Source organism: Arachis hypogaea, chromosome 5 (genome assembly GCF_003086295.3).
Source record: "Arachis hypogaea cultivar Tifrunner chromosome 5, arahy.Tifrunner.gnm2.J5K5, whole genome shotgun sequence".
Classification (NCBI taxonomy): Eukaryota; Viridiplantae; Streptophyta; class Magnoliopsida; order Fabales; family Fabaceae; genus Arachis; species Arachis hypogaea.
The window spans coordinates 99,716,508-99,741,276 of NC_092040.1; the positions used below are offsets into that span (position 1 = coordinate 99,716,508).

Consider the following 24,769-nt stretch of genomic DNA (forward strand, 5'->3'; position numbering starts at 1 on the left):
TACATATTTTGCATTGGCAGTATAAAAGATAAGGATGCTTTTGAAAAATTCAATATAAATATCCATTGAATTTAGTTCAAGAGTATTTTTAAAAGAATTAATTAAAAGAGTAGATGAAAAAAAAATTATTTTTTCACTGAAATAAAAAATTTATCTTCTATTTTTCGTAAAGCTTTCTTGTTTATGATATCCTTAACTATAGTATCTTTATCTCTTAAGACCCTTATTATTAGCAAAAAGTTATAATATTAATATACATGACATTTAAATTAAAAATTTATTGGCGTTATTATAATAAAAAAACACACGTCATACATTACATACTAAGATGTTAAAATCAGCATACACAACAGTATAAAACTATAAATATTAATCTTAATCTTGCAGAGGCCAATTTGCTTTATAATTCTGTCTAGGTTCTTTCTATATTCCTCTAAAAGTCTCTTATTATATATTATATATGCATCTTAGTGTTCTAAGCTTTATTTAAGTCACAAACCATGTCTTTTTCTTCAAAGAGCAATAATAAAAACATTATTAGCTGCTCTAGTGAAGATGATAATAATAATAAGGATAATGAACTTAGAAGAGGACCTTGGACCCATGAAGAGGATGATCTTCTCAAAATGTGCATTGCCATTCATGGTGAAGGAAGATGGAATTTTCTGGCCAAATCTTCAGGTAATATTATTAGATTTAGTCAAATAATTAACTCTAATTAATATTAGTTTCATTGTTTTCTTTCTAAGCAGGGTTAAAAAGAACAGGGAAGAGTTGCAGATTAAGGTGGCTTAATTATCTAAAGCCAGATGTGAAAAGAGGAAATTTAACCCCACAAGAAAAGCTTTTGATTTTTGAACTCCACTCAAAGTGGGGCAACAGGTGCATTTACCATTGTTTAAAGAACCTTTTGTTTTCTTTTCTTTTCCTCCAAAACCAAAACTCGCTTATATGCCACTACTAATAATATGCTACTTAATTTCACGCCTTTTTTTTTTAACCAAAGATAGAAAGATTCGAAATCGTGATTTCTAAATGAGTATAGAAAGACTATATCATTTGAACTATAGCTCATTGGCAATTTAATTTCACTGCTTGATGAACAACAATAACAAAGTTTTATCCTACTGTATAAGAACATAGAATTAATTATATAAATTAGACGATATTATTAAGTTTTATTATATATCATGTTTATAGTAAAATTATTTATACGTAGATTTCTTTTGTTATATTTGGATATAATTTAATTTATATCAAAGAGATATTGAATCATTAATGTAACAAATTTTAACATTTTTTTTATTTAAAGATAGAAGTAAAAATAGTAAAATATAAGTTTTAAAGACAATAGAATGATTTATCAGGATACGAATATTATTGCATCTAATTTTATGTGAAAAGTCTTTTTGTCAAAAGAAAAAAAATAAAGACATACATTTTGTCATAAAAAAAGCCCCTAACAATAAATTTCTTTATTTCACATAAGAGACAAACAAAAGATGTTATATAAAAAGAAATCAGTTATTAAATTATTTATTATATATTTGTATATAAATATATTATTTAATTTATTTTTAATATGTATTTTATATTTTAGTATATTATGTGTTATTATTTTTAATATCTATTTTATATTTCAGTTTGTATCATATACAAATAACTAATTTATTAGTTGATTTTTAGTATACACATGACGAATCTGTAATAAATCTTATCCAAAATTTAAAATTGACACTTGGTTGGGCACTTAAATTTTGCTCATTATTTGTTAATTAGGTGGTCAAAAATTGCACAACAATTGCCTGGAAGGACAGATAATGAAATCAAGAACTTCTGGAGAACAAGGATCCAAAAACAAGTGAAGTATTTTAAGATTGACACATTATGGAGGACAAGATTTGTTGATGAATCAAAAGAATCATACCAAGAGCAAAACCAAAACCAAGCATTAATTATTCCAACAATGTCTCTTGATTGTGTCACTCAAATGCAGCAATATCCATCACTTATTGAAGAAGCAACACCAACACCAGCAAAAACTCAAATAATTCCATGTGAGAGACCTTCTTGTATGATGAATGGTGCAAGTTCAAATTGTGTGGATTACTCAGATTATGAAAACAACAACAATAATGGATCATCATGCATGTCCTTCACAGAGTCAACAAATATGGCAAACATGGTTCAGTTTGAGGCTTTAGATAACATCACTAATGCGTATGGCATGGATGCACTCAACATCGATATGGAATGCCAAGTGTCACAAAACAATTGGCTAGACAAGGATTTTGTATGTACCATGTGGAACATGAACATGCATGGATGAATTGTCACACTTTAGGAGCATACAAAATCAGTAATTAATTAAAGTTAAGGTTTGCTTTATTATTTTTTTTTTGTTAAGAGTGTTAGGTGAATATAAATAATCAATTATCTTACATAAATACATATTTATATTTGAAGGTTATCGATGGTTTAGAAAGAGGAGATTGAATCTATGGTCTTTTTTAAATTTATATACTTTGACTTTAAACTGAATTTAATTTAGTATTGTTGTTGAGTTCGCAATATTAATTATGTAAAAGACAATTTTATTTTGTTTCTTAACGATTGATCTGTAATAGAGCAAACAAAAGATTTTTGAGTGTACTAAGTTGCTGTGATGTCTGCTGGATTAATTATGCAGAAGACAATTTCATTTTGTCTCATATCAAAATAAATCAGAATTAGAAGAACATAGAGGAAAAAATGACTTAGCCATACATTCTGGTTCAACCATTATGTATAATGTGGTCTACATCTAGTCTTCACTACAACTGTGGTGGAATTTCTACTATCTTTTACAAAGATTATAATTTCTAATTTTTCTAGGATTCTACCCAATTCTATCTGAAACAAATCAAACTTCTACCCAAGTTTGATTTAACCACTAAATGCTCACGTAAGGGAATCCCCTCGTGATCATGAATATAAAATAAAAGTACAAACAAAAGAGTTTACATAATTTTTTGACTTTTCTCCAAGATTACTCACTTTGTCTTTTCTCTCAATCGCTTTTCTAATACCTCACATAAAACTTTTTTTATTGATAAAAAATAAAGAAAGATAAACTGAAGGAAAAGAAGGATAAGCTTGAAAGCTATGAAGACTCAAACAATGTTCTCACTCTTCTTGCTTTAATTTCTGGCTATTTACCTTTTTTAAAGAATAGTAAAATTTTCAAAACTTGAGTTTGGTTGAACACATTTGACTTATTCTTCTTTCCCAAATATCAGAATAATAACGTAGAGAAAAGATAAGACAATAGCAATAATTAGAGTTGACATGCATTTTTGCCTAGATGCTTCTCTTTTTTCTTTTGGCTTTAAAGATCAAAACCATTCATCCATTCTTTGGCTCTAAATTTATTTTTGACATTTGATTTGTCACTTTTTTATTTTTAATATTGGGGGAGAAGTGGTGTATAACAACGATATGGGGCTGCATGGTGCATAACCAGAGTGTGACGGCCAGGATCGAAGAAATCGGACGGTCCGTTTTGAGGAGCTGAAATCGGATGGTCCGATTTTAGGCTGGGCAGGTACGCAAATCGGACGGTCCGATTTGCGCCCCCAGCCACGTGTCGCGCATGCACGTTGGTCCAGCAAAGATGATCAAATCCCAACCACCCGAGTTCTCTTAAGCCAGTTTCACTTCCCCTTTTCCATTTCACTTTCACTTTGTTCCATTTCTCTTCTCCCATATACCCCACCCCCAAGCCACGGTAGTTCACTCTATTGTTGAAGGTTTGAGCTCAAAAAAATTGGACCACACAGAAAGTATGCCTAAAAGAAGAAAAGTAGAAGATGTGAATCGTCCAGAACTCCATATTGCTAATTATCTTGATCATTCTAATTATGTAAGTTTTTAATCCAAATTTTTTTATTTTAGTTAAAATAATAATTATAATGTTAGAGATTAGTAATAGTTTATTATAATGATAATGTTAGGAATTAGTGGAGTAATAATATTTAGATATTTGAGTTCAATTAAAATGATATTAGAGATTATTGGGTATTAATATTGTTCAGATATTACATTATAATAATAAATTAATTATTGTTATTAATAGAATAATTGCAATAATAATATTGTTAATAATAATACGGTTATTATAAAATTTTGGATGTATGATAAATAAATAGAATAAGTAATATTAATATTAATTGTTATAATGCTTATTGTAATAATAATAATTATTACTGCTAGTAGCGTTTAATTTAACTATCAGTAGAATAGAATACATATAGTAGTGCTAATGTGCTGTACGTGTGAATATAAATAAGTTAAGTAGTTTTAATTGTTAGTAATAAATAATTTTTTTTGTAGTTACTTAATATTGTATTAGTAGTCGTTCGTAAATAAATATTATGAATTAAAAATTGTTGAATTAATTATTTATGTTATAAGTTTAATATAAATAATTAATGAAGGGTTAGTGATTGATTTATTATTATATGTTTGCTGTTAGAATAGAATAAAATAGAGTAGTTAGTTATTTGAGTATTAGTAGATAATATAATAGTTATTTGTATAAAGTATTGTATTGTATTGTTGTTATTAATATATTTATTGATTCTATGTGTGGCTGATTATTTGATAATGAAAATTCGATTCTTTTAAGTTTAATTTGTTAATTTATTAATATTATTGTTTTTGTTTAGGGATCTAGAATGTTGCAATGTGACCACTACATGCCGCCGGATCGGTACAATCCAATAGTGGAGGGGTTTTTACGGGACACCGGCTTTTATTATGTTTCCTAGATTGGAGTTGTCCAATGTCAGGCGGCATTGGTTAATGCTCTGATTGAGAGATGGTGCCCCGAGACTCACAGCTTCCATTTTTCGGTTGGTGAGTGTGCTGTGACACTGGAGGATGTGGCGTTAATTTATGGTCTTCCGACGAATGGTTTGCCAGTTACGGGACTGACACTGAGTAGTTATGAGGCGTTAGAGGCTGAATGCTTGGATCAGTTTGGTGTTGCACCTAGGCAGGCAGACTGTAGGGGAAGTTTCATCAAGTTGACGTGGTTTCAAGCATTGAAGGATCGGTTAGTGTTGGTTGATGATATCCAGATTCAGAGGTACGTGAAGTGCCACATAATGTTATTGTTTGGAACCGTTATATTTGGAGATAAGTCTGGAGCAGGGGTGCACTGGAAGTTTCTCCCATTACTCTATAACTTTACCGGGATAATACAGTTCAGTTAGGGTTCGGCATGTCTGGCACACCTGTACAGAGCTTTGTGTAGGAAAACTCGTGTCGACTGTAAGGAGATTGATGGTCCGTTGACACTCTTGCTTGCCTGGGCTTGGATCCGCCTACCGTTCCTTGCGTCGATTCCTAGCAATCTTCGAATCTTTCCGATTGCAAATAGGTAAATTTAATTACTAAACGCTTTATAATAGTGTATCTTAAATTGAGTTGATAAATGTATATTAACGAATTGCATGATGTTAGGTGGCATAACTGGGAACGTGAGAATTGGCCTTACAGATTGAGGAAACTTGAGCACCTTAGGGGAAACCTGGATGCTCTGCAAGAAGGACAGGTCTGTTGTAATAAATACGTAGTTGTTTTCAATTAGCCGTGTTATTATTCATTGTGTAATCCTCGGTTACTTGCATAATGTGTGCAGTTTGTTTGGGAACCTTATGCAATAGGTCGGACCGATCCAGACGTGATTCCTGCTGACATCCGTCAGCATTCAGCTATTTGGAGTGCCACAGTTCCGTTTATATCTTTTGAATGTATTGAGTGGCATGCATCTGATAGGCTGAGGAGGCAATATGGCTTGACTCAAGGCGTTCCTCAACAAGAGCGTGACCTAGGTGAAGCACACGGCCAAGTTCTAACAGGTCCGAAGAATCAAGATTGGTCTGGAACCCACTCAGTCTGGGTTATGCATTGGATGAACCGGTATAGTCATGTTCTTGTTCAAGACACGGTGCCATCACAGCATCAGTCAGATATCTACTTGCATTGGTACCGACGTACATATGGTGACCACTTGCATCTGTCACAGCTCGGACCGGAAGAGAATCATCATGGTGATCCTGTGATTAACCAGGAGAATCAACAAGAACAACCACCGCCCCCCTCACAGACACATGCACAACAAGAGCCTGAGCAGTTCAGTCCATACATCCCTGATACGCATTCTGCGGATTACTTGAGTATTCCAGTTCACCAGCAGTACTGGAATGTCCCGCACCAAGAATCAGGTGAACATGGTTCATTTAGCCAGTTGCTTGGATTCATGGCTCCTGTGTCAGGTTACTCATACCCAGCATACAGAAACATTCCCACCGACCAGATGGCCCAACCGAGTGGGATTGCTCCAGGTAGATTTTCATTGGATGCGAGACCTCGACAGATCACTTCGTCTGGTACTTTTGGAGGTAGGATTTCTGTTGACTCAAGTATGAGTGATGATGCCACGAGGGGGATCATACAGAGTGGAAATTCACGCCGTGTTCCGATGAATCTCATTCTAGAGAGCTACCAGCCAGTTGATGAGGACAATGATGACTATCTGGTTGACCATCCAGATGGGGATGAGGATGAGGATGAGGATGATGATGAGGACGACGATGAAGATGAGGAGGATGGTGAGGATGAAGATGATGGGGGTGATGGTCTGGATGATGGTTCAGCGCCTACTGCAGGTAAAAGAATTTGTTACCTGATTGGATTTGGTTATTGATTATATGAGTTGATTAGTTGACTTGATTAGTTGGTGGTCGAATTTATTGATTTGATTAGTTGTTTATCAGATTAGTTGTATATTGATTATTTGAGTTGATTAGTTGACTTGGTTATTTGGTGGTCGAATTTATTGATTTGATTAGTTGTTACTTTGTATATTGATTAATTGAGTTGGTTAGGTACACCCACCGGTGAAAAAGGAAAAGGATACAACCTTAGAGCTGACCCCCCTCGTCGGAGCGCCAATCGGTATATCCCATCCGCTTTTAAAAAGGTTGCAAAGAAATGCAAGAAATTAGTCAAAGATGTAAAATGGGCAATGAGAAAATGATGTTGGAGTTATTCACGTCTTGGATTTAGTTATTTGTATCGTATGACTTATGTATCTATCAGGTGTTGGACTTATGCATTTAGTGGACTTGTTTAAGTACAATGTGTTGGACTCATTTATGGTTCATGTCTTGGATTTAGTTATTTGTATCGTATTTATTATGTATCTATCAGGTGTTGGACTTGTGCATTTAGTGGACTTGTTTAAGTAGAATGTGTTGGACTCATTTATGGTTCATGTCTTGGATTTTGTTATTTGTATCGTATTTATTATGTATCTATCAGGTGTTGGACTTGTGCATTTAGTGGACTTGTTTAAGTAGAATGTGTTGGACTCGTTTATGGTTCATGTCTTGGATTTAGTTATTTGTATTGTATGACTTATTTATGTTTTAGGTGTTTGACTCACATTAAGGTCACATATGAAAGTCATACAATAAGGTCACATATGAAAGTCATACCATACATAAAATATTGAAAGTCACACTATAACTGGAGCCCTATTGGGTTGTCGCATCCGGATTACCTGCACCACCACGTTGACGACATCTACTACGACTGTGGCCCTCGGCCCCGCACTGCTTACATCGCCTAGGAGCACGCAACATCCGAGTGTCCATCTCATTCAAGAAACGGATCATCCTTGGCCGACCTTTAGCACCCGTCTAAGGAATGTATTACCTATGAATCGAGGTCCATGATAAACATGCCATGTTGTGGGATTCCCGAGGGGCCTAAACCTAGCCCTATACACTCGTCGAACCTGGTCCATCTTGTAGACATCATGCACATACAGTTGCCAATCCAGCCGTTGGTTTGCACAACAAGCAAACACATGTCGACATGGAACCCGGTCCACTTGGAATTCACCACAGTCACACCGTTGACGACGGAGGTCCACTGCATACTCCACACCACTGGGACACTCACGCACTTCGAATACCTCGTTCTGTCGGTCAAAGCAACTAACTTGGATGTTACCCGCTGCCCGCTGATTCGCATGTAGTTTGGAGGTTACAAGCTCAGAGAACACATGTCCTGCGTTAATTCGAGCCTCGGCCTCGGCTCTTTTCTGGGTGAACAACTCATTAAGCCTGTAAAACGTTGCCTTAACAAGTGCCGTGACTGGAAGATTGCGAGCCCCTTTCAGAACCGAGTTGATGCATTCCACTAGATTGGTTGTCATGTGACCCCATCGATATCCCCCATCAAACGCTAACGCATACTGCTCACGCGGAATCCGATCCAACCAATTGGTATAAGCCTCACCCCGCTCGCGTAAACGCTGATAACGTGTCTCGTACTCGCGAACTGTTCGCGAGTATCCTGTCAAATAAAAAAAGACCCATGTTTAAAAAAAGCTCATCATAATAACTGAGTTCAGGAGTAAATGTAATCATAACTATCATACCGATGTTGACGATTAGTTTCTGCAGATACAGAGCCTTGAATTTCCTGAGAAAGTTGGACTCTATGTGTCTGATACAGAACATGTGGAATGCTCTTGGAGGAGACCAAGCTCCATTACTACGAGCAATAGCAGCTCTAATGGAATCGTGCCGATCGGAGATAAGGCCGACACCATCACGTGTCACAACATGCTGTCTCAGGTTACTCAGAAAAAAGTGCCAAGCCTCAGATGTCTCTCCCTCAACTATCGCAAATGCAATCGGCACGATGTTGTTGTTGCCATCCTGTGAGACTGCAACCAACAAACAACCCTTGTACTTTCCATACAAATGAGTTCCGTCTACCTGCACTATTGGCTTGCAATGTCTGAATGCTCTAATACAAGGGTAATAACTCCAGAAGACTCGGTATAGTACACGAATATTAGGAACCAAGTCATCTCCCTGATACGCAGGCATCGTTTCAAAATGAACGACTGCGGATGGCTCCTTGTGACACATAGCCTCAAACCATATCGGCAAGGCTTCGTACGAAGCTTCCCACCCACCGAAAATTGACTCCACTGCCTTCTGTTTTATCAACCATACTTTGCGATAACTTATGGTGTAGTTAAACTTTGCCTGTACTTCCGCAATCACTGATTTCACCCTTATAGACGGGTCAACTTCTACCAATGGCTTTATTGCTTCTGCAACTGTGTTGGAATCCAGCTTCGAATGAACTTGAGAAATGGTGGCCCTAGTACAGTGTGACTTCCATTGTACCTCCTTATCTCCCAGCAGAACTTTCTGGACATTTTGGTCACCCTGATCAGCCAATCACATCCTGCACCATACTGGGTGCATTTAGCATAGAATGTCGTCGGTTCTGACTCATACACCCGATAATCTACACCTCTGCGGATTGTACAATCTTTCATCGCCTTAATTACTGCCTCCCTAGAACTGAACTCCATTCCCACAGTAAATTCGCCATCTGGCATAAGGGGAAGCTCTGCTGCAATCACATCACAAATTTTAGAGTTGTCAGAAGTAATAATCTAATAAACTAATAATCACAGAACGATGTCGTTGGTCCGGCTGAACCCGCCGGTCCGGCTGAACCGGTCGGCCCGGCTGAACCGGTTGGTCCGGCTGAACCGATCGATCCGGCTGAACCTGTCGGTCCGGCTGAACAGGTTGGTCTGGCTGAACCGGTCGGTCCGACTGAACCGCCAGGTCCGGCTAACTTACTAAACAGAAGACTAACTTATTACATGCTATATTTGGCCTATTTACCGTTGTCTCTACTGTTTCTCATAAACTCAAACCTCATGCTCAAATCATACTATAACAAATCTTAATTTAAATTGATGGCTCACCTGCATTTACATATTGAGGAAACTCCGGATCATGCATAGCCTCCAAATCTAACGACCGCATGAAACTCGGCTCCACAAAAGGCTGCTGGTTTGCTAGTGCATTTGCCACATCCGCCACATCTACCACCACAGCCTCGTCAGCTTGATCTTCGTCTACACCTGGATCAACAACCTCGTAGTTACTTTCGAACTCTTCTTCACTATCACTGTTGTAATCTTCCAATTCAATGTCTCGGTCCAGTGCAGATTGCTCAAACTCAACATACAGTTCGATGAATGATATTCGCGACCGACTTTCAAGATACACTGAAAACATTTCTTGCTTGCTCGCTTCGTCGGTCACGTATTTCGTTTAAAATTGCACGAACCCACCAAAGACAGGTACATGATATCTGTACAGGACACACGACACTCTGTTAGATATTTGAGAATCTATCTTCTCAGAAATGACACCTTTTAATTCTTCAAATGAAAGTGTGAACGGAATAATAATATCCAACGGATTTTCACACACAAACTTTACTCCTTCTGATGTTTGTAATAAAATTTGGCCATGGTAATACACTTTTAATCTTACTCTATCATCCATGATAATAGAGAAGAGCAGATATACAAACTAAAAGAAGAGATCCGGAGATAAGAAGTTTAGATACTTGTAACACCGGAGAAGAAGAAAATGAAATGAGCTGCTCAGCTGCTCAGCCTGAGAAGGAACATATATATATATATATATATATATATATATATATATATATATATATATATATATATATATATATATATATCACATTCAAATCGGACCATCCGACCGCTTGCATCCTCTTTCAAAATTTTTTGATCAAGAAAATCGGACAGTCCGATTACTAAGAAGCCCGCCCAAAAATTTTGAAACCCAGAAATCGCTGGGCCGATTTGGTGCTCTTTTTGAATGAGGCCTAAAATCGGTCGGTCCGATTTCCTTGGGCCAAAAAAACTAAAATCTCCCCACGCATGAAATCGCACGGTCCGATTACCATGCACGCGACCTCACCATGCACAAATCGGACGGTCCGATTTGTGCCCCCTGACCCCTAATCGAAATCGGACCGTCCGATTTCAGTCCGTCAACCATCCGCCGTCATAACTCTGTTAAACACCTCCCATGTCCATAACCGGGCGTTACACCAAACGCTGCATCATATGTTAAAAAATCAGCCTTGATTTGTAGCAGAAAAAGACAACCTTTATTAATTTATTTTCCTCCTCTTACTTAAATGGTACATGCAAAAGAAAGTCAGCTTCAATAAATCAGAATGAAAACACAAAAATATAATTTTTTATTTGTTTTTGAATTAAAAAAAAATGATTTTGCTTCTTAGCTCCAAATTTTGACTTTTTTTCCTCTCTTTTCTTTTCAATGTCAAGATTTATGGTTTACTTTTTCTTAAATGTTTGAACCCTATTGAACACTCATTTTTTGCTTGTTAAAATTCTCTTTTTTCCTTAACTTAGGGATTAATCACATGGATTGCAATCAGAGGAGAGCATGAAGTATATAGTTACAAACTAGAAAAGAAAATAATTTTTTTTTGGTTTGAAATCAGCACCAATTATTATGGACCACATGAGAATGAAATATGTGTTATTGGATCTTATTTATTGTAATTTTATTTAATTTTGGCATGCACAAAATCACACTTGTCACACATATTTTTGGATGATCCAAAATTATAATATTTAGTCACCATTAAATTATTATTTTTATTTCTTTAAACTTAACAATATTTATAAAAAAAATTAATTATATTATTTTTAAAAGTTTTAATTATTCTAATGTTTGATTATTTTATTTAAAAATATATGAAGAAAAATATACCAATATAGATAAATATATGATGATTAATTTTTTTTTATGTCAATAAAGATTTTCTATGATCTTATTGTACACAATTGCATTTGTCTACTAATTAATTGTTCTGTGTTTTCTGCTTCGGGGATCAGTGCATTTTTGTAACCTAATGTTAAGTTGAGAAAGAAAAAAAAAAGAAGTTGAGAAGAGCCAATATTCATGAGTCTATTTATCGTATCGGAAAATTGAGTGTAAACTGTGTAAAACACAAAAACCACAATACCAACAAATATTTTCTTGTAAAAAAAAAAAATAAAGTTCATACATATTTTATTGAAGCTTCACAGTAACCACTTGATATATGTAATATATAAATATAATAAGTATTAGTACTGTTAAGTGTGAGGAATATTAAAATTAGTCACACATTAAAGAAACTAAAGAAGAGTTACATTTTGAGTTGGATGGTCTCTCTGATTGTCAAGAGCTCCCAATAATGAGAGAGTGCAACCAACGTGGATCAATGATAGATATGTGGAACATGATGAACAAGGATAAATTGTGGCACTTTAAGAGTATACAGTAATGATTTTTTTAAAGGTAACCACCAATATAATTAGAGAAAATACTCAGTTTAGTCTTTGAAATTATACTCAAATCTCAATTTATTGTCTCAATTTAGTTCCTAAATTTTTAATTGACTCTGTGACAGAAACCACTGCAAGGACTAACATGATTAAAATTTAAAAAATTTAAGAATTAAATTGAGACAATTAAAATTTTAAAGACTGAATTGAGATTCGAGTGTAACTTTAGAGACCAAACTGAATATTTTCTCTAGTAACTTATATACAAATTCATAAATTTGAGAGGCCAACCAATGTGAATCAATGATAGAATTAGTATCTAATGCTTGCTTAGGCTCTCTTTAATTAATAAAAAAATATATTTTTAATGTGTTTGGCAAATTTTTAATAATAAAAATAAAAATATTAGAAAAATAAAAAATAATCTTTTTTTTGAGAAACTATAATTTACATATTTTTTTAAATATTTTTTTCTTTAAAAAAAATATATTTTTACATAATAAATAAAAAAATACTTTTATCTTATTTTACCTAAATATAATTGATAGATAATTTTTTTTTTACATAACATATTCAAATATAAAATCATTTTTACTTTTATAAAAGATTTTTTTAAAAAATATCATTTAAAAAAAATATTTTTTTAGAATAGCGCTTAAACAAACCTTTAATTAGGAGTGTTTATTAGGTAACACCATTTTAAAAATTTTCAATATATTTGGTTAATATAATGTTTGGAATTCCAAAATATAATTTCTAGGGGTTTCTTTTGTTGAGAAAATAAAATATCTTTTTTTTCTCATCAATATTTTATTGAATTACATCATGTCATTTAACATGATATATTGATGAAAATATGATCATACAGTAAGTAGATTGCATCCGAAACTAATTTAAAATGATTATATATATATATATATATATATATATATATATATATATATATATATATATATATATATATATATATAACTTGAAGAATTAAAATAAATTTTGTCTCTGTTATATATTTAACTAATTAATAGACATCAACTAGAATATTATTAATATTATTTATTCTTATGATGCAGTATGTTATCATTCATTCATGCAACCATTTAGCTCAATTTTCTTCCACGCTGGGTTGCAGTTTTCTTATTTTTATTTTTTATTTTTTTATTTTAATTTTAATTTGTTCATAAAATTATGAAATAATAAGTATCTTTAGCAGCAAGAATGAAAAACTGATGTTTTTAAATTTGAACATAGTAAAAAGTTCTGACAAAAAATACATCATCTTTTTTTCCCTCTAATTAAATGCAAGATCTTTATTTTTAATAAATTGGATGGTTTTACAATATTTAAAATACCTTTTTTATTTTTAATAAAATTTTGTATTATTATTTACTTTTTATTTGTAATATTCAAATAAAGACTAAAATTGTAAAACTGGATAATAAGTCTTTCAAACCCCTTTTCTTCATCTATTTTAAATTTACGGACAAGTGATATTTAAATTTTAAACCCTCGGTCTTTTCATTATTTTTCTGTTCTCTCCTCCAAAATCTTCTCTTTTCATTATTTTATATAATTATTAAAAATAATTAATTTTTAAATTTATTATTTAAAAAATATTCTTTTTTGGAGATTGATTTAAAATATTTTATAAATCCATGAATAATAAGTTAATAACAGTGTAAAATTGGACTAGGCTAATTATACAAGGTGAAAGTGATCATTCAAATTTAGGCTAAGCATACTTTCCTCACTAAATCTGAGCCGTCAGTTCATCTCTATAAAATCCAATCTCAATCCTTGGTTTACCTTTATAAGTTAAAAGCTAAATTCTTCAAACTAGGGTTTACAATCTGAGCTGCGTGAACACTCCTACTCTTTGTAGCGGATCTATCAGGAGGAGCTTCTACCCTTAAGAGGCGAGTCTTTAACTTGATACCTTATTAGCCTCTGATGCAATCTGTGGTTCTCTTGGCTTTGATTTGTGCAAACTGCGATAAAAATGGTGTCTTTTAGGATTTATCTGTAGTAAATAGAATTATGTCCTTTTGCGTGAATGTTGTAATGGGGAATTAATCGATGGTTCTATTCTGTTATATTGAGTTTGCCTTGGGGATCTAAGTTTTACTCTTTGAATAATTTGTAGCTATGCAGTGTGTTTTACCATTGTACCTGAGAATCAAATTTTTGCCATTAATATAAATCTCAATTCTTACTTATATATATGTTTCATAATCCATTAACTTTAACCAAATGTCGGTAATGCCGTATAGTTTTATACTGGCGATGTAATTTGAGATAATCTTTCTTTTTAGGAGGGGGAATGAAAAATGTGATTTTTATTCTTTGAATGAGATTTGAAGACATGCAGAATATGTGTTGGATTAGGGAATTATTCCTCTTTGATTGTGCTGTGTTCTGTGTGTTATGCCGGTGAACATGGTAGGAGATGTAATCAACATAGATATGGAAGGTGTGATTAATGTGTTAGTTCTATGTTTTATTTTTTTTTTGTGGTATGTATGTTGGGCTATTTTTTGTGTGGCGGTCTTGTTATGCCTTGCTTGTTGGGAGATGTTTACATTGAACTTAACAGAATTAACAACCAATAAGCTACAGCTTCACAAAGTTCCTATTTTTGTATGTTTATGCAGTTGCAAAGATGTACACTTTCAGGAAGAAGATCCACAAAGATAAGGATGTTGAGCCAACTGAATTCGAAGAGTCTATTGGACAGGTTTCATTTCGCTTACAAATATGCTGTCGGTGCTGCTGCTTATCAGTTTTAGTTTCTCAAGTATTAATCTTTTGTTCAACTTCTATTGTTGTAGGCTTTGTTTGATCTTGAAAATACCAATACGGAGCTGAAAAGCGAACTGAAAGATTTATACATAAATTCAGCTGTGTAAGTATGTGAATTATTTGTAGTTTTTCTGTGAGGTAGATTTATGTTTTAGTCTTGATGTGTATCCCTGGTTTTAATATGCAGTCAAGTTGATGTGTCTGGGGGTCGAAAGGCTGTTGTTATCCACGTTCCCTTCAGATTAAGGAAAGGTTTCCGGAAGATTCATGTTAGACTTGTTAGAGAGCTTGAGAAGAAGTTCAGTGGCAAGGTACGCACTACACAGTCAACACCTTTGTTTTGGAAGATGTATGATATTTGTTACCACTGTTCCTTGGTGAAATTGTCCATTCCTTTACCTTCTCCTGTGCTCCACTCAATATTAATGATTTGGAATTTTGTTGAATTTTCTGTTCGTTGCAATCTATTTATTCATTATTTTAGCATGGAACATTTCTAGATTTCTGGTCATCTAATGTTAAGAAGCTGTATTTATGCTTAACCAAATTGCAGCTAGAATATCATCAGTTGTCAAAATTTGTCTTGCTAGTTTTTTTAATGATACATTAAGTTTACTTTTTTCTTTAGTATTTATAATACCACTAGTTCTATTTGTGATATAGCCCCTTATCTATTAACTTCTTTTGGTGGGGTTATAATTATTTGTTCTGGAATGTTCTTAAATTTGTAGGATGTAGTGTTGATTGCCACCCGTAGGATAGTGAGGCCGCCAAAGAAAGGATCTGCAGTTCAGCGCCCTCGCAACCGTACACTCACTGCTGTGCATGAGGCAATGCTTGAGGATATTGTATTGCCGGCTGAGATCGTTGGGAAGCGTGTTAGGTATCGTGTTGATGGGTCGACAATCATGAAGGTAAGTTTGTGTTATGGAATCTGACGCTTAATACTTGTGAATGAATGTAATCTCTTGAAAAAAAGAATGAATCTATATTTTTATTGAATTGTCTATTTTGGTGATAGGTTTTCTTGGATCCCAAGGAACGAAACAACACTGAGTACAAGTTGGAGACTTTTGCTGCAGTATACAGGAAACTTTCAGGCAAAGATGTGGTGTTTGATTACCCTGCACAAGAGGCTTAGATTCTCCCTTTGTTGGTAGTTTTGAATTTCTTAATCAATTTTACATGGTGGATACTAGTTAAAATTTTGTTCAAGTGCCTTTCATGCTGGGTTTCCATTAGTATTATTGAGAAAGATACTATTACCAGTTTCTCGTTAATGTTGGATTTGAATACTTTTTTCTATTATAAATTTAAAAACAATTCTTCCATTTATAATTTTATAAGTTGTGTCTTAGAATGAAAGCAAACTTGTAACTGTAAGTAGGTTTTATCTGCTACCTACAGTAATTTTTGGCTGCTCATCTGTCTGTTGACCACGAGTGGGAAGCCACCATTTCCTCGGGTGACCAGAGTTGGCCACCATTGTCATTGGCTGCTGCCATTATGGTGTCTTTAACCACCATATAATTTTGTTAACACGTTTTAAAGTTACTAATTTTAAAAATTCTTTTGGACTTTTATGCATTTCTTTTGTAGATAAATGTTTGAAACTATAAGTAGTGTATTTAGTTTCTAATAACATATTGGGAATATAAATTTTTTAAAACTATGTTAGTCCTAATGGTATAGATTATGGTATAAAAAATTTATAGCACTGGAATATTTTTACATAAAGGTAGCAAGGGACAAGTTTTTGTCGGTTAAGAAGATATAGATTAAAAAAATTAAATAAGTATTTTAAATATTATTTTTATATGAAAGAGTTTAATTTTTTATTAATAATTAATTTTAATATTTATTATTTAAAAGTTGAAAGAATTTGACATGTATATTTTAATATTTGATTATATATTTTGTTGTACAAATAGAAATAATTAATTTTTATAGTTGTTATTTAAAAATAATATTTTTTTATATATATAAAAATATATTTAGTTATTAGTATAAAAAAATTTATATTGATAGTTATAAAATAATTTTTTTTAAAATAATTAAATTTTAATTTTAATTTTTAATTTCAGTATTAGTATTTTTTTAAAAATTATACGTAATAAATATTTAAAAAAATAAAAATATAGATTAAAAAGATAAATAATAAAAATGTAAAATTAAATAAAATGTATGCATATAATAATATATATTTTTTAAATTATATTATGTTACTTTTATTTTTTGTAGAAAGGTGAAAAATAGAGAATGAAAGAAGAGAGAGAAAGATAAAGAAGAAGAATGAGAGGAAGTTTGTTAATTTTAAAAGTTAAAAAAAAATTATTTTAATTATAATAAAAAATATCTGATAATATATTTTGATTTGTTAAATTAATAATATAAGATATAAATTATAAATTATATATAGAATGGAAAGAATAGAGAGAAAGAAGGAAAAAAAAAGAGGCAAATAAGAAAATATAAAGAGGAGGTTTACTAATTTTGGAGGATAATATTTTCGGACTAGCAATGTGTATTGGAGGTGGTGCAAGATGTGGGTCATTTTGCATAAAATTCGAGTGACCAGATCCACCGCTATCAATATCATCAACCTCCACTGAAAGCTCAATTACTTATTCTATCATGATTCTTCCATACATGTCAAACATTAGACGCACATGCTCGTCGTTATAGAGTTAAAGCAGCCAAAATCGAAAGACTCTATTTATCATCGGTGCTAACCGTCTATATCCTACCTTTCCGATTTCTTTTCTCTTGCTACCACCAACGCTACTCAGTATAGCTCTCAGACAAAGAACTTACTCGCTGGATGCGCAACAAAATGTAATTATAGCACTCAAATATCACCCAGTGTTACTATTTTTCATATGGCAATTTGGATACAAAACTAACAACCACATATTCACTTTTATAGTTACTGAAATTTTATTGTAACGTATCTTGTTTACACTGTAAACGTCATAACTATTCATGTATCTCATTTACAGTATAAACAAAATGAGATATACATGTCATTTTTTTCGATTATGGTTTATTTTATTTACACTATGTATATTTATTTTGTTTACACTATAAAGAGATAGGATGAATTTTCATAAAATTGCTAAAAATGATATATTTTGGTAAATAAAATATTTATTTAAAAAAAATCCTCATCTTAATTAGTTCTTTAAGGACATTTGTTAACTAAATTCGTGTGTATATATATATATATATATATATATAAAAACCATTTACGAAATGTTTTTAATTGATATGCATGGAAAAAATTTGGGAACCTAAGAAAAAGAGAAAAAAACGATACCCACAAACACATTCTTAATCTTTTGAGACAAATTTCAGCAACTATTTTCCACTATAGAATGTTATGCTTTTTGAGAATCCATAAAATTCAGTAGCTTTTGCTGTTTTATGGTATTGGGATATCTATTGGTTGGGGACTAACAACTAATCTGTAGGTCAGTCTGAATTCACTTTTTGGTGGATAAGAGGTTAACCACAAAATCTACTATATACACGTCAATTTTAAAGATATGTTAACTAGCTAAAAATTGAATAGCTTTACTTGATAAACTTTGCAATTCTTTTATGACAAATTTTAGCAACTATTTTCCAATCTGTCTTTATGCTTTCGAAACTCCATAAGATTAATAGTTTTTTTCTGTTTTATGGTCTCGAGATATTTGTCGGTTAGAAACCAACAACTAATTTCTAGTTTTGTCTGAGTTCACTTTTCGGTGGATAAGTGACTAGTCATAAAATCCATTGCATAAACTCTGTTTCTAAGGATACCTTGTTAAGATTGAATAGCTTTGTTCAATAAACAATTAAACATGCAATGCAAGTTCAAAATATGAAAATAATCCCTTCATTGTAAGTACAACCTCAAGATCCTTCAAGCTTGTTATTAATGAATCACCAAAATGCTCAAAGCAGCATAGAAGAAGGTCTCAATTCTCATTCTTTTATATAAGATCAGACTTATTTAGTTGTGTTTATAATAGTAATAGTATAAAAATATCATATTACAAAAAAAATAAGCTCTAAGTAACTGATTACACTATACTCATCTGCCTTCATCAAAAGAAGAAGTGGAGATAGAATTCCTAGAAAAATCCTCCACATAGCTACTAGCTCCTGAAACCCTACTACCTCCTGAAGCCTTGGTTCCACTACTAGCATTAGTATTGGTAAAAGCAGAGGTGGTGGTTGTGGTCCAATGTCCGACACGGCCATGGATTCCGGGTCTACCTGGCCTTGGCAATGTAAAAGAATCACTTGAGAGCATGAGATGAACAGAATTCATGTCAGGCCTATCTACTATACTTGCTTGACAGCACAACAATCCAAGCTGAATGCACATTGCTGCCTCATCAGGGTTGTATCTACCAAGAGTTTGGTCAATTAAATCCATAACTTTTCCTCCCTGATGAAGTATCCATGCCTACAAATACAGTAAAGGATTTGAAAAGTTTGAAATAAAAGGTAACGTACTATTGCTAGATGGACGGTATTTATTATGCTTTGAAGCTGTTGTTAGATAAATACCTATATAAGCCAATAAACAAGGATCTAATGTACATATCAATTCCATAAAACACAAATTCTATTGACCAGTTGACATTAACACAATGTTTTATGCTACCATGTCAATGCATGATTTTTGTGTGTCTGCAAAAGGTATACCTTCATGACTTAGTACATATGGTGTAAAACAAGAGTCATTATGAAAAAATCAACACCAAATGTAATGTTTTAACTTTTAAAGTCAACTATTTCCATGGCAAAACAATGTGAATAGCAAATTGGCTTGTCAAGGGGAGTATATATCTATATAAAAGATGAGCACTAGCCTTAGCATAAGAAATTTGTGTATTCCTCGGACCCCATGAACTGCTTAATTCTGTTCACTAAATAAATCTGAGTTAAAGGACGTCTAGTTGTTCTAAAATCCTAGAATTATAGGGTAGATAACCTTAGCCTTATGGTTAAATTGGGCTATTTGAAACTAGCGATTGTAATCATCCTGCAGAACTGTGAAAAGAATTTATGCAGAAAACTTCCGGCTTGGTCACTATATTCTATGTGAAGTTGTGAACATCATGAACAAGAATCACAACCCATATGCGCTTTCCCAATTCGGTAATCCTTTGCATATCCTGATATACATATGCATTTTACTGAAGCTCATTGTTGACTTGTTAAAAAATCATAGTTCATGAGCATAATCAGTCCACACTAAATTTGCATTCATGTTTCAAATGATTAACTTACATAATTCAAGAGATCAGCCTTTTCTACACCAAATTGCACGTCGTGATTTTTCCTCCCGCTAACTATTTCCAACACCAAGATCCCAAAACTGAAAACATCTGTCTTCACGGATAGATATCCACGCAATGCATATTCAGGAGCCATGTAACCACTGCATTCATCAAATGCAAAAGCCATAAGGATGGCTGAACCAGAATAACAGACAAAGAGGAGCATAGAATCTACTCACTGTGTACCAGAAATCCTGAATGTCTGGACGTGAGTATCGTCTCCAGGAAAGAGCCTCGCCAAACCAAAGTCTGATATTTTTGGATTTAACCTCTCGTCAAGTAATATGTTGCTAGCTTTAATGTCTCTGTGAATTATTCTTTCCGGAGCCTCCTCGTGCAGGTAGAGAAGTCCTCTCGCCACTCCTGTAACTATTCTAAACCGTGTTGTCCAGTCCAGATATGAAGACTTTGTTTTATCTGAAAATTATTATGACTACAAATCACCACCAAAAAACAAGAAGCAAAAACAAGGATAAACAAGCGCATCTTCACCGGCGCTTAGTAGTCATTGATTGAGTTACCAAACAGAAAGTGATCAAGACTTTTGTTGGGCAGATACTCGTAAACAAGCATCTTTTCAGGTCCTTCTATACAGCAGCCAAGCAGAGTAACCAAGTTTTTGTGCTGAATTTTTAGTAACAGCTTGACTTCGTTGGTAAATTCTTTGACACCTTGTCTTGATTCTAATGAAAGCTTCTTAACAGCTACTACTTGGCCATTAGGCATCAACCCCTGCAAGAAAGCATAAGTAGATGAAAAAATTTAGCTCTCAAGGACCCGGAACAAAATTTGCAATAACCAACCACCAATATCAATTCAAGACCATGTACAAAGCAAGGAAAAGACACAAGGTTGCCTTGTTCATCTATTTTGTTTATAACAGTGCTGCCAAAATTCAAAAAATACGTCACCAAAATCAGTTCCTATCTATTTCTTTCAAACCAACTTTTCTTCTTTATGAAAGGTTTAGGGTATAAGGTTAGAACTGAGGGATTAAAATTTCAGTTTCAGAATTTAAGATATAAGATTTAGAATTTAGATTTTAGAAATTAAAACTTAAAGTAAAAATAATTTCGAAAAATTGGCTAGTTAAAGGATGGTTAGTTCCTAATTGAGCTATTGTATTTATACATATTTCACGTGTTTTTTACCAAAAAAAAAAATATTAAGTGCATATTAAAAATTAGTCGCATTATTTAATTCATGTTTTATATTACTAATTTAGTAATGGATTTTTTTTTTTTGTACATTTCACATGTATTTTAAGAAAATAATTGTTAATCGAAATAATCAAATTTAAAAGAATAATCAAACCGAATAATTAATTGGAAAACAGAAACAAAATGTTCACCGTTCACGTGTGGAACCTCATTTTGTGTGTGTGAGAGAGATAATAAAAGAAAGAGAGAGAAGAAATTAATAAGAAAAAATTGAGTACCTTGTAAACAGGGCCAAAGCCTCCATGACCAAGCTGGTTGAGCTCAGAGAAGAAATTCGTGGCGAGCTGAAGTGTGTGGAGGCCGAAGAAGAGATCGAAGGTGTCTGCAGCGTCTCCGTCGCCGGGATCGTGGGAGGGTGCGGCGGATCCCCTGAGACGAGTCTCCATGCAGGGGCAGAGTATAGAGATGAACCCCATCAGGAAACGACGTCGTTTTGTGTTGTAAGTCAACAGTGTACAGTTAAGTTCGGTAAAGATTTAAAGAGCGTAGCGCGTTTTGTTGTTGCTGCTTATTTGTTTGATTGTTTCTGTCTCGAGTGTTTAAATGGATTCATTCTCTCACAAATGCTTAACGTGGATGAATTGTGTGTGCCACTTCCTACTCATTAACCATACTCAAACTCAACTACTACTAGTCTACCAACCTTAAATATCCGCTTGAAAATATTTAAAAGTTATTTTTTGAGTTTTTAATTTATAAAAACTAATAATATTAATTATTGGTGTAATTTTTAAAATTATTTAAATATTTATAAACTAATTAAAAAAATAATTTATTTTATAATAAAAAATTTTAATTATATTTTTTTAAATAAATAGTATTAAAATTAGAAAATCAAACACAAAATAATTATTTATAAATTATTTTTAATATAAATATTTATTGGTTAATCTACTTCCTCAAAGTTATTTACTTTAGTTTACTTCATTCAAAAACCAATCTATTTATTTAAATATTCTTTTGCTGATTTATTTATATTTTTGGAATTTGTTTGGTTTGTATTTCTCCTTCTATTTTTTATTTTCAGTATTGTTGTGTTTTAAATAAGTAAAAAAAAATTATTTTAATTATTTTAAATTTTTATATTGTTATTAAATTTTAAGTTTATAAAATATTGAAAATGAAAATAAAATACGTTTTCTTAAACTAAAAAAAATTTCTTAATTCTTGTATAAAATTGTTATTTTTCGTTCTTCAATAAATCATTTGAGAAAGTGAAAGGATTAGTTTGTCTAAGAAAAAAAAAACAAAAAGGAATATTAGTTTAGTTTATAGGACTATTTCTAGCATATATATATATATATATATATATATATATATATATATATATATATATGAGAGATTTTCAGTAGCTTAAATTGTAGTGGCTAAAGGTGATTTTTTGTTGACCAACAATATTTTGTTCATATTTAGAAGTGTTAGTCATAAAATTAATGAACTAAACTATTATGTAAATCAATAACTCTTGCGCTAAGGGCAAAAGCACAAGTGGAGAATTTGAATCCTCTAAATTTTAGATTTTTTATCTTAGAGGATAAAGTCAAATCTCTTATCATTGAATATTTTCTCTCTCATGTTTTCTTTTGATTCCACTTATGAAATAAATGGTAATAAATCATACTTTATTTTCTAAAATGAAATTCAAAATTTAGAGAATTCAAATCCATAAGTGAATGCTCAAAACCTATTTTTTTATGTGAGTCATTAATTCATTATTGGATCATGGCCCTTGTTTCCATCAGTTTTGTTTATATCTTTAAAATTTTATAATAATATGTAATTTTACCTTCATTTAAAAATAATACAAAAAATTATTTGAAATTATATTTAAATTAAATATTATTTTAAAATTTAAAATTTACTTTAAATATAATCAGTAAAATGTAGTTTGAATATATATATTTTAAATTTTAACATTTATATTTAGAATTATATTTATTAATTTAAATTAAATAGTGTATAATTTTAAATTATAAGTTAGTATATGTAAATTATATTAATTAATTTATTATTAATTTTAAGGGTAACTAGTTAAAATTAAATTCTGAAAAATTTATTTCTATTAAGCATGAAAATTCTACCATTAATATTTTATGAAATATTCAAAATGTAACCTAAACCATAATAATTTTTTTAAATAATTTCTATATGATTAAACTAAAAAACCAAATAAAAGATTTATTTTTAAAAGTTTATTAAATTAATAGATTAAAAGTTTATATTTAATAATATATTATAGATTTAACTATTTCTCCTCGAATATATATTTATAAATTCTTTAAATTTTAAACTATTTTAATTTATTTATTATTTATGTAATGCATGATTAATATCAATTATCTACTAATTTATTTAAGCTATAACTATATTAGAATAAAACATTTTCTAAATAAATAAAAATTTGATATTCACCTTTATTTAACATTTTGTTACCAAAAATTTAAATTAATTATTTTTCTATTGGTGCCATAAAATAAAAGTAACAAAAAATTATCAATACTTATTTATTCTTTTAAAAAAAAGATCGATAAAGTGATAAGTAAAAATGTTATAAAAAAATTTTTTAGACAACTAAAATTTGAAAACTTAATATCGGTTACATTTTGAATATTTCATAAAAAAACAATGATAGAATTTTTATGCTTAATAGAAATAAATTTTTCAGAATTTAATTTTAATTAGTTACCCTTAAAATTAATAATAAATTAATTAATATAATTTACTTATACTAACTTATAATTTAAAATTATACACTATTTAATTTAAATTAATAAATATAATTTTAAATATAAATGCTAAAATTTAAAATATATATTTAAACTACATCTAATTGATTATATTTAAAACAAATTTAAAATTTTAAAATAATATTTAATTTAAATATAATTTTAAATAATTTTTTGTATTATTTTCAAATGATTATTAAATTACATATTGTTATACTATTTTAAAGAAATAAACAAAATTCATCCAAACAAGAGCCATGATCCAATAATGAATTAATGATCCATATGAACAAAAAGTAATTTTTGGACATACACTTATACTTTTGTTCTTGGCGCAAGAGTTATCGATTTATATAATAATCTCGTTCATTAGTTTTATGACTAACGTTTCTCTTGTAATGACTAGCGTCAGGTGTCTACAAA

General features: G+C 31.5%; 4 protein-coding genes across 5 annotated transcripts; 2 read left to right on the plus strand and 2 right to left on the minus strand.

Annotated features, from left to right (window-relative positions):
- Positions 1-415: 415 nt before the first annotated feature.
- Positions 416-2,485, plus strand: LOC112802233 (uncharacterized). Its single transcript, XM_025845349.3, has 3 exons — positions 416-681; positions 753-882; positions 1,780-2,485. The coding sequence occupies exons 1-3, from the start codon at positions 501-503 to the stop codon at positions 2,327-2,329; spliced, it is 861 nt and encodes a 286-aa protein (XP_025701134.1). The 5' UTR covers positions 416-500; the 3' UTR covers positions 2,330-2,485.
- A 5,079-nt stretch (positions 2,486-7,564) lies between these two features.
- Positions 7,565-10,169, minus strand: LOC112803855 (uncharacterized). Its single transcript, XM_025847313.1, has 5 exons — positions 9,854-10,169; positions 9,374-9,489; positions 8,495-9,299; positions 7,765-8,409; positions 7,565-7,674 (listed from the first exon to the last, which is right to left on the minus strand). The coding sequence occupies exons 1-5, from the start codon at positions 10,167-10,169 to the stop codon at positions 7,565-7,567; spliced, it is 1,992 nt and encodes a 663-aa protein (XP_025703098.1).
- Positions 10,170-13,956: 3,787 nt separating this feature from the next.
- Positions 13,957-16,402, plus strand: LOC112802235 (small ribosomal subunit protein eS7). The gene is made up of 6 exons (XM_025845351.3): positions 13,957-14,181; positions 14,917-14,999; positions 15,094-15,167; positions 15,252-15,375; positions 15,796-15,978; positions 16,086-16,402. Exons 2-6 carry the CDS (start codon positions 14,925-14,927, stop codon positions 16,203-16,205), a joined length of 576 nt encoding a protein of 191 aa, XP_025701136.1. The 5' UTR covers positions 13,957-14,181; positions 14,917-14,924; the 3' UTR covers positions 16,206-16,402.
- Positions 16,403-18,947: 2,545 nt separating this feature from the next.
- Positions 18,948-22,284, minus strand: LOC112802232 (cysteine-rich receptor-like protein kinase 43). Of its 2 annotated transcripts, none has more exons than XM_025845347.3 (5): positions 21,839-22,284; positions 20,922-21,132; positions 20,580-20,817; positions 20,351-20,501; positions 18,948-19,520 (listed from the first exon to the last, which is right to left on the minus strand). In XM_025845347.3, exons 1-5 carry the CDS (start codon positions 22,034-22,036, stop codon positions 19,143-19,145), a joined length of 1,176 nt encoding a protein of 391 aa, XP_025701132.1. In that variant the 5' UTR covers positions 22,037-22,284; the 3' UTR covers positions 18,948-19,142. The 2 variants fall into 2 exon arrangements, with proteins under 2 accessions (XP_025701132.1, XP_025701133.1); XM_025845348.3 differs by lacking the exon at positions 21,839-22,284 and adding an exon at positions 21,224-21,386.
- Between the last annotated feature and the right edge of the window lie 2,485 nt (positions 22,285-24,769).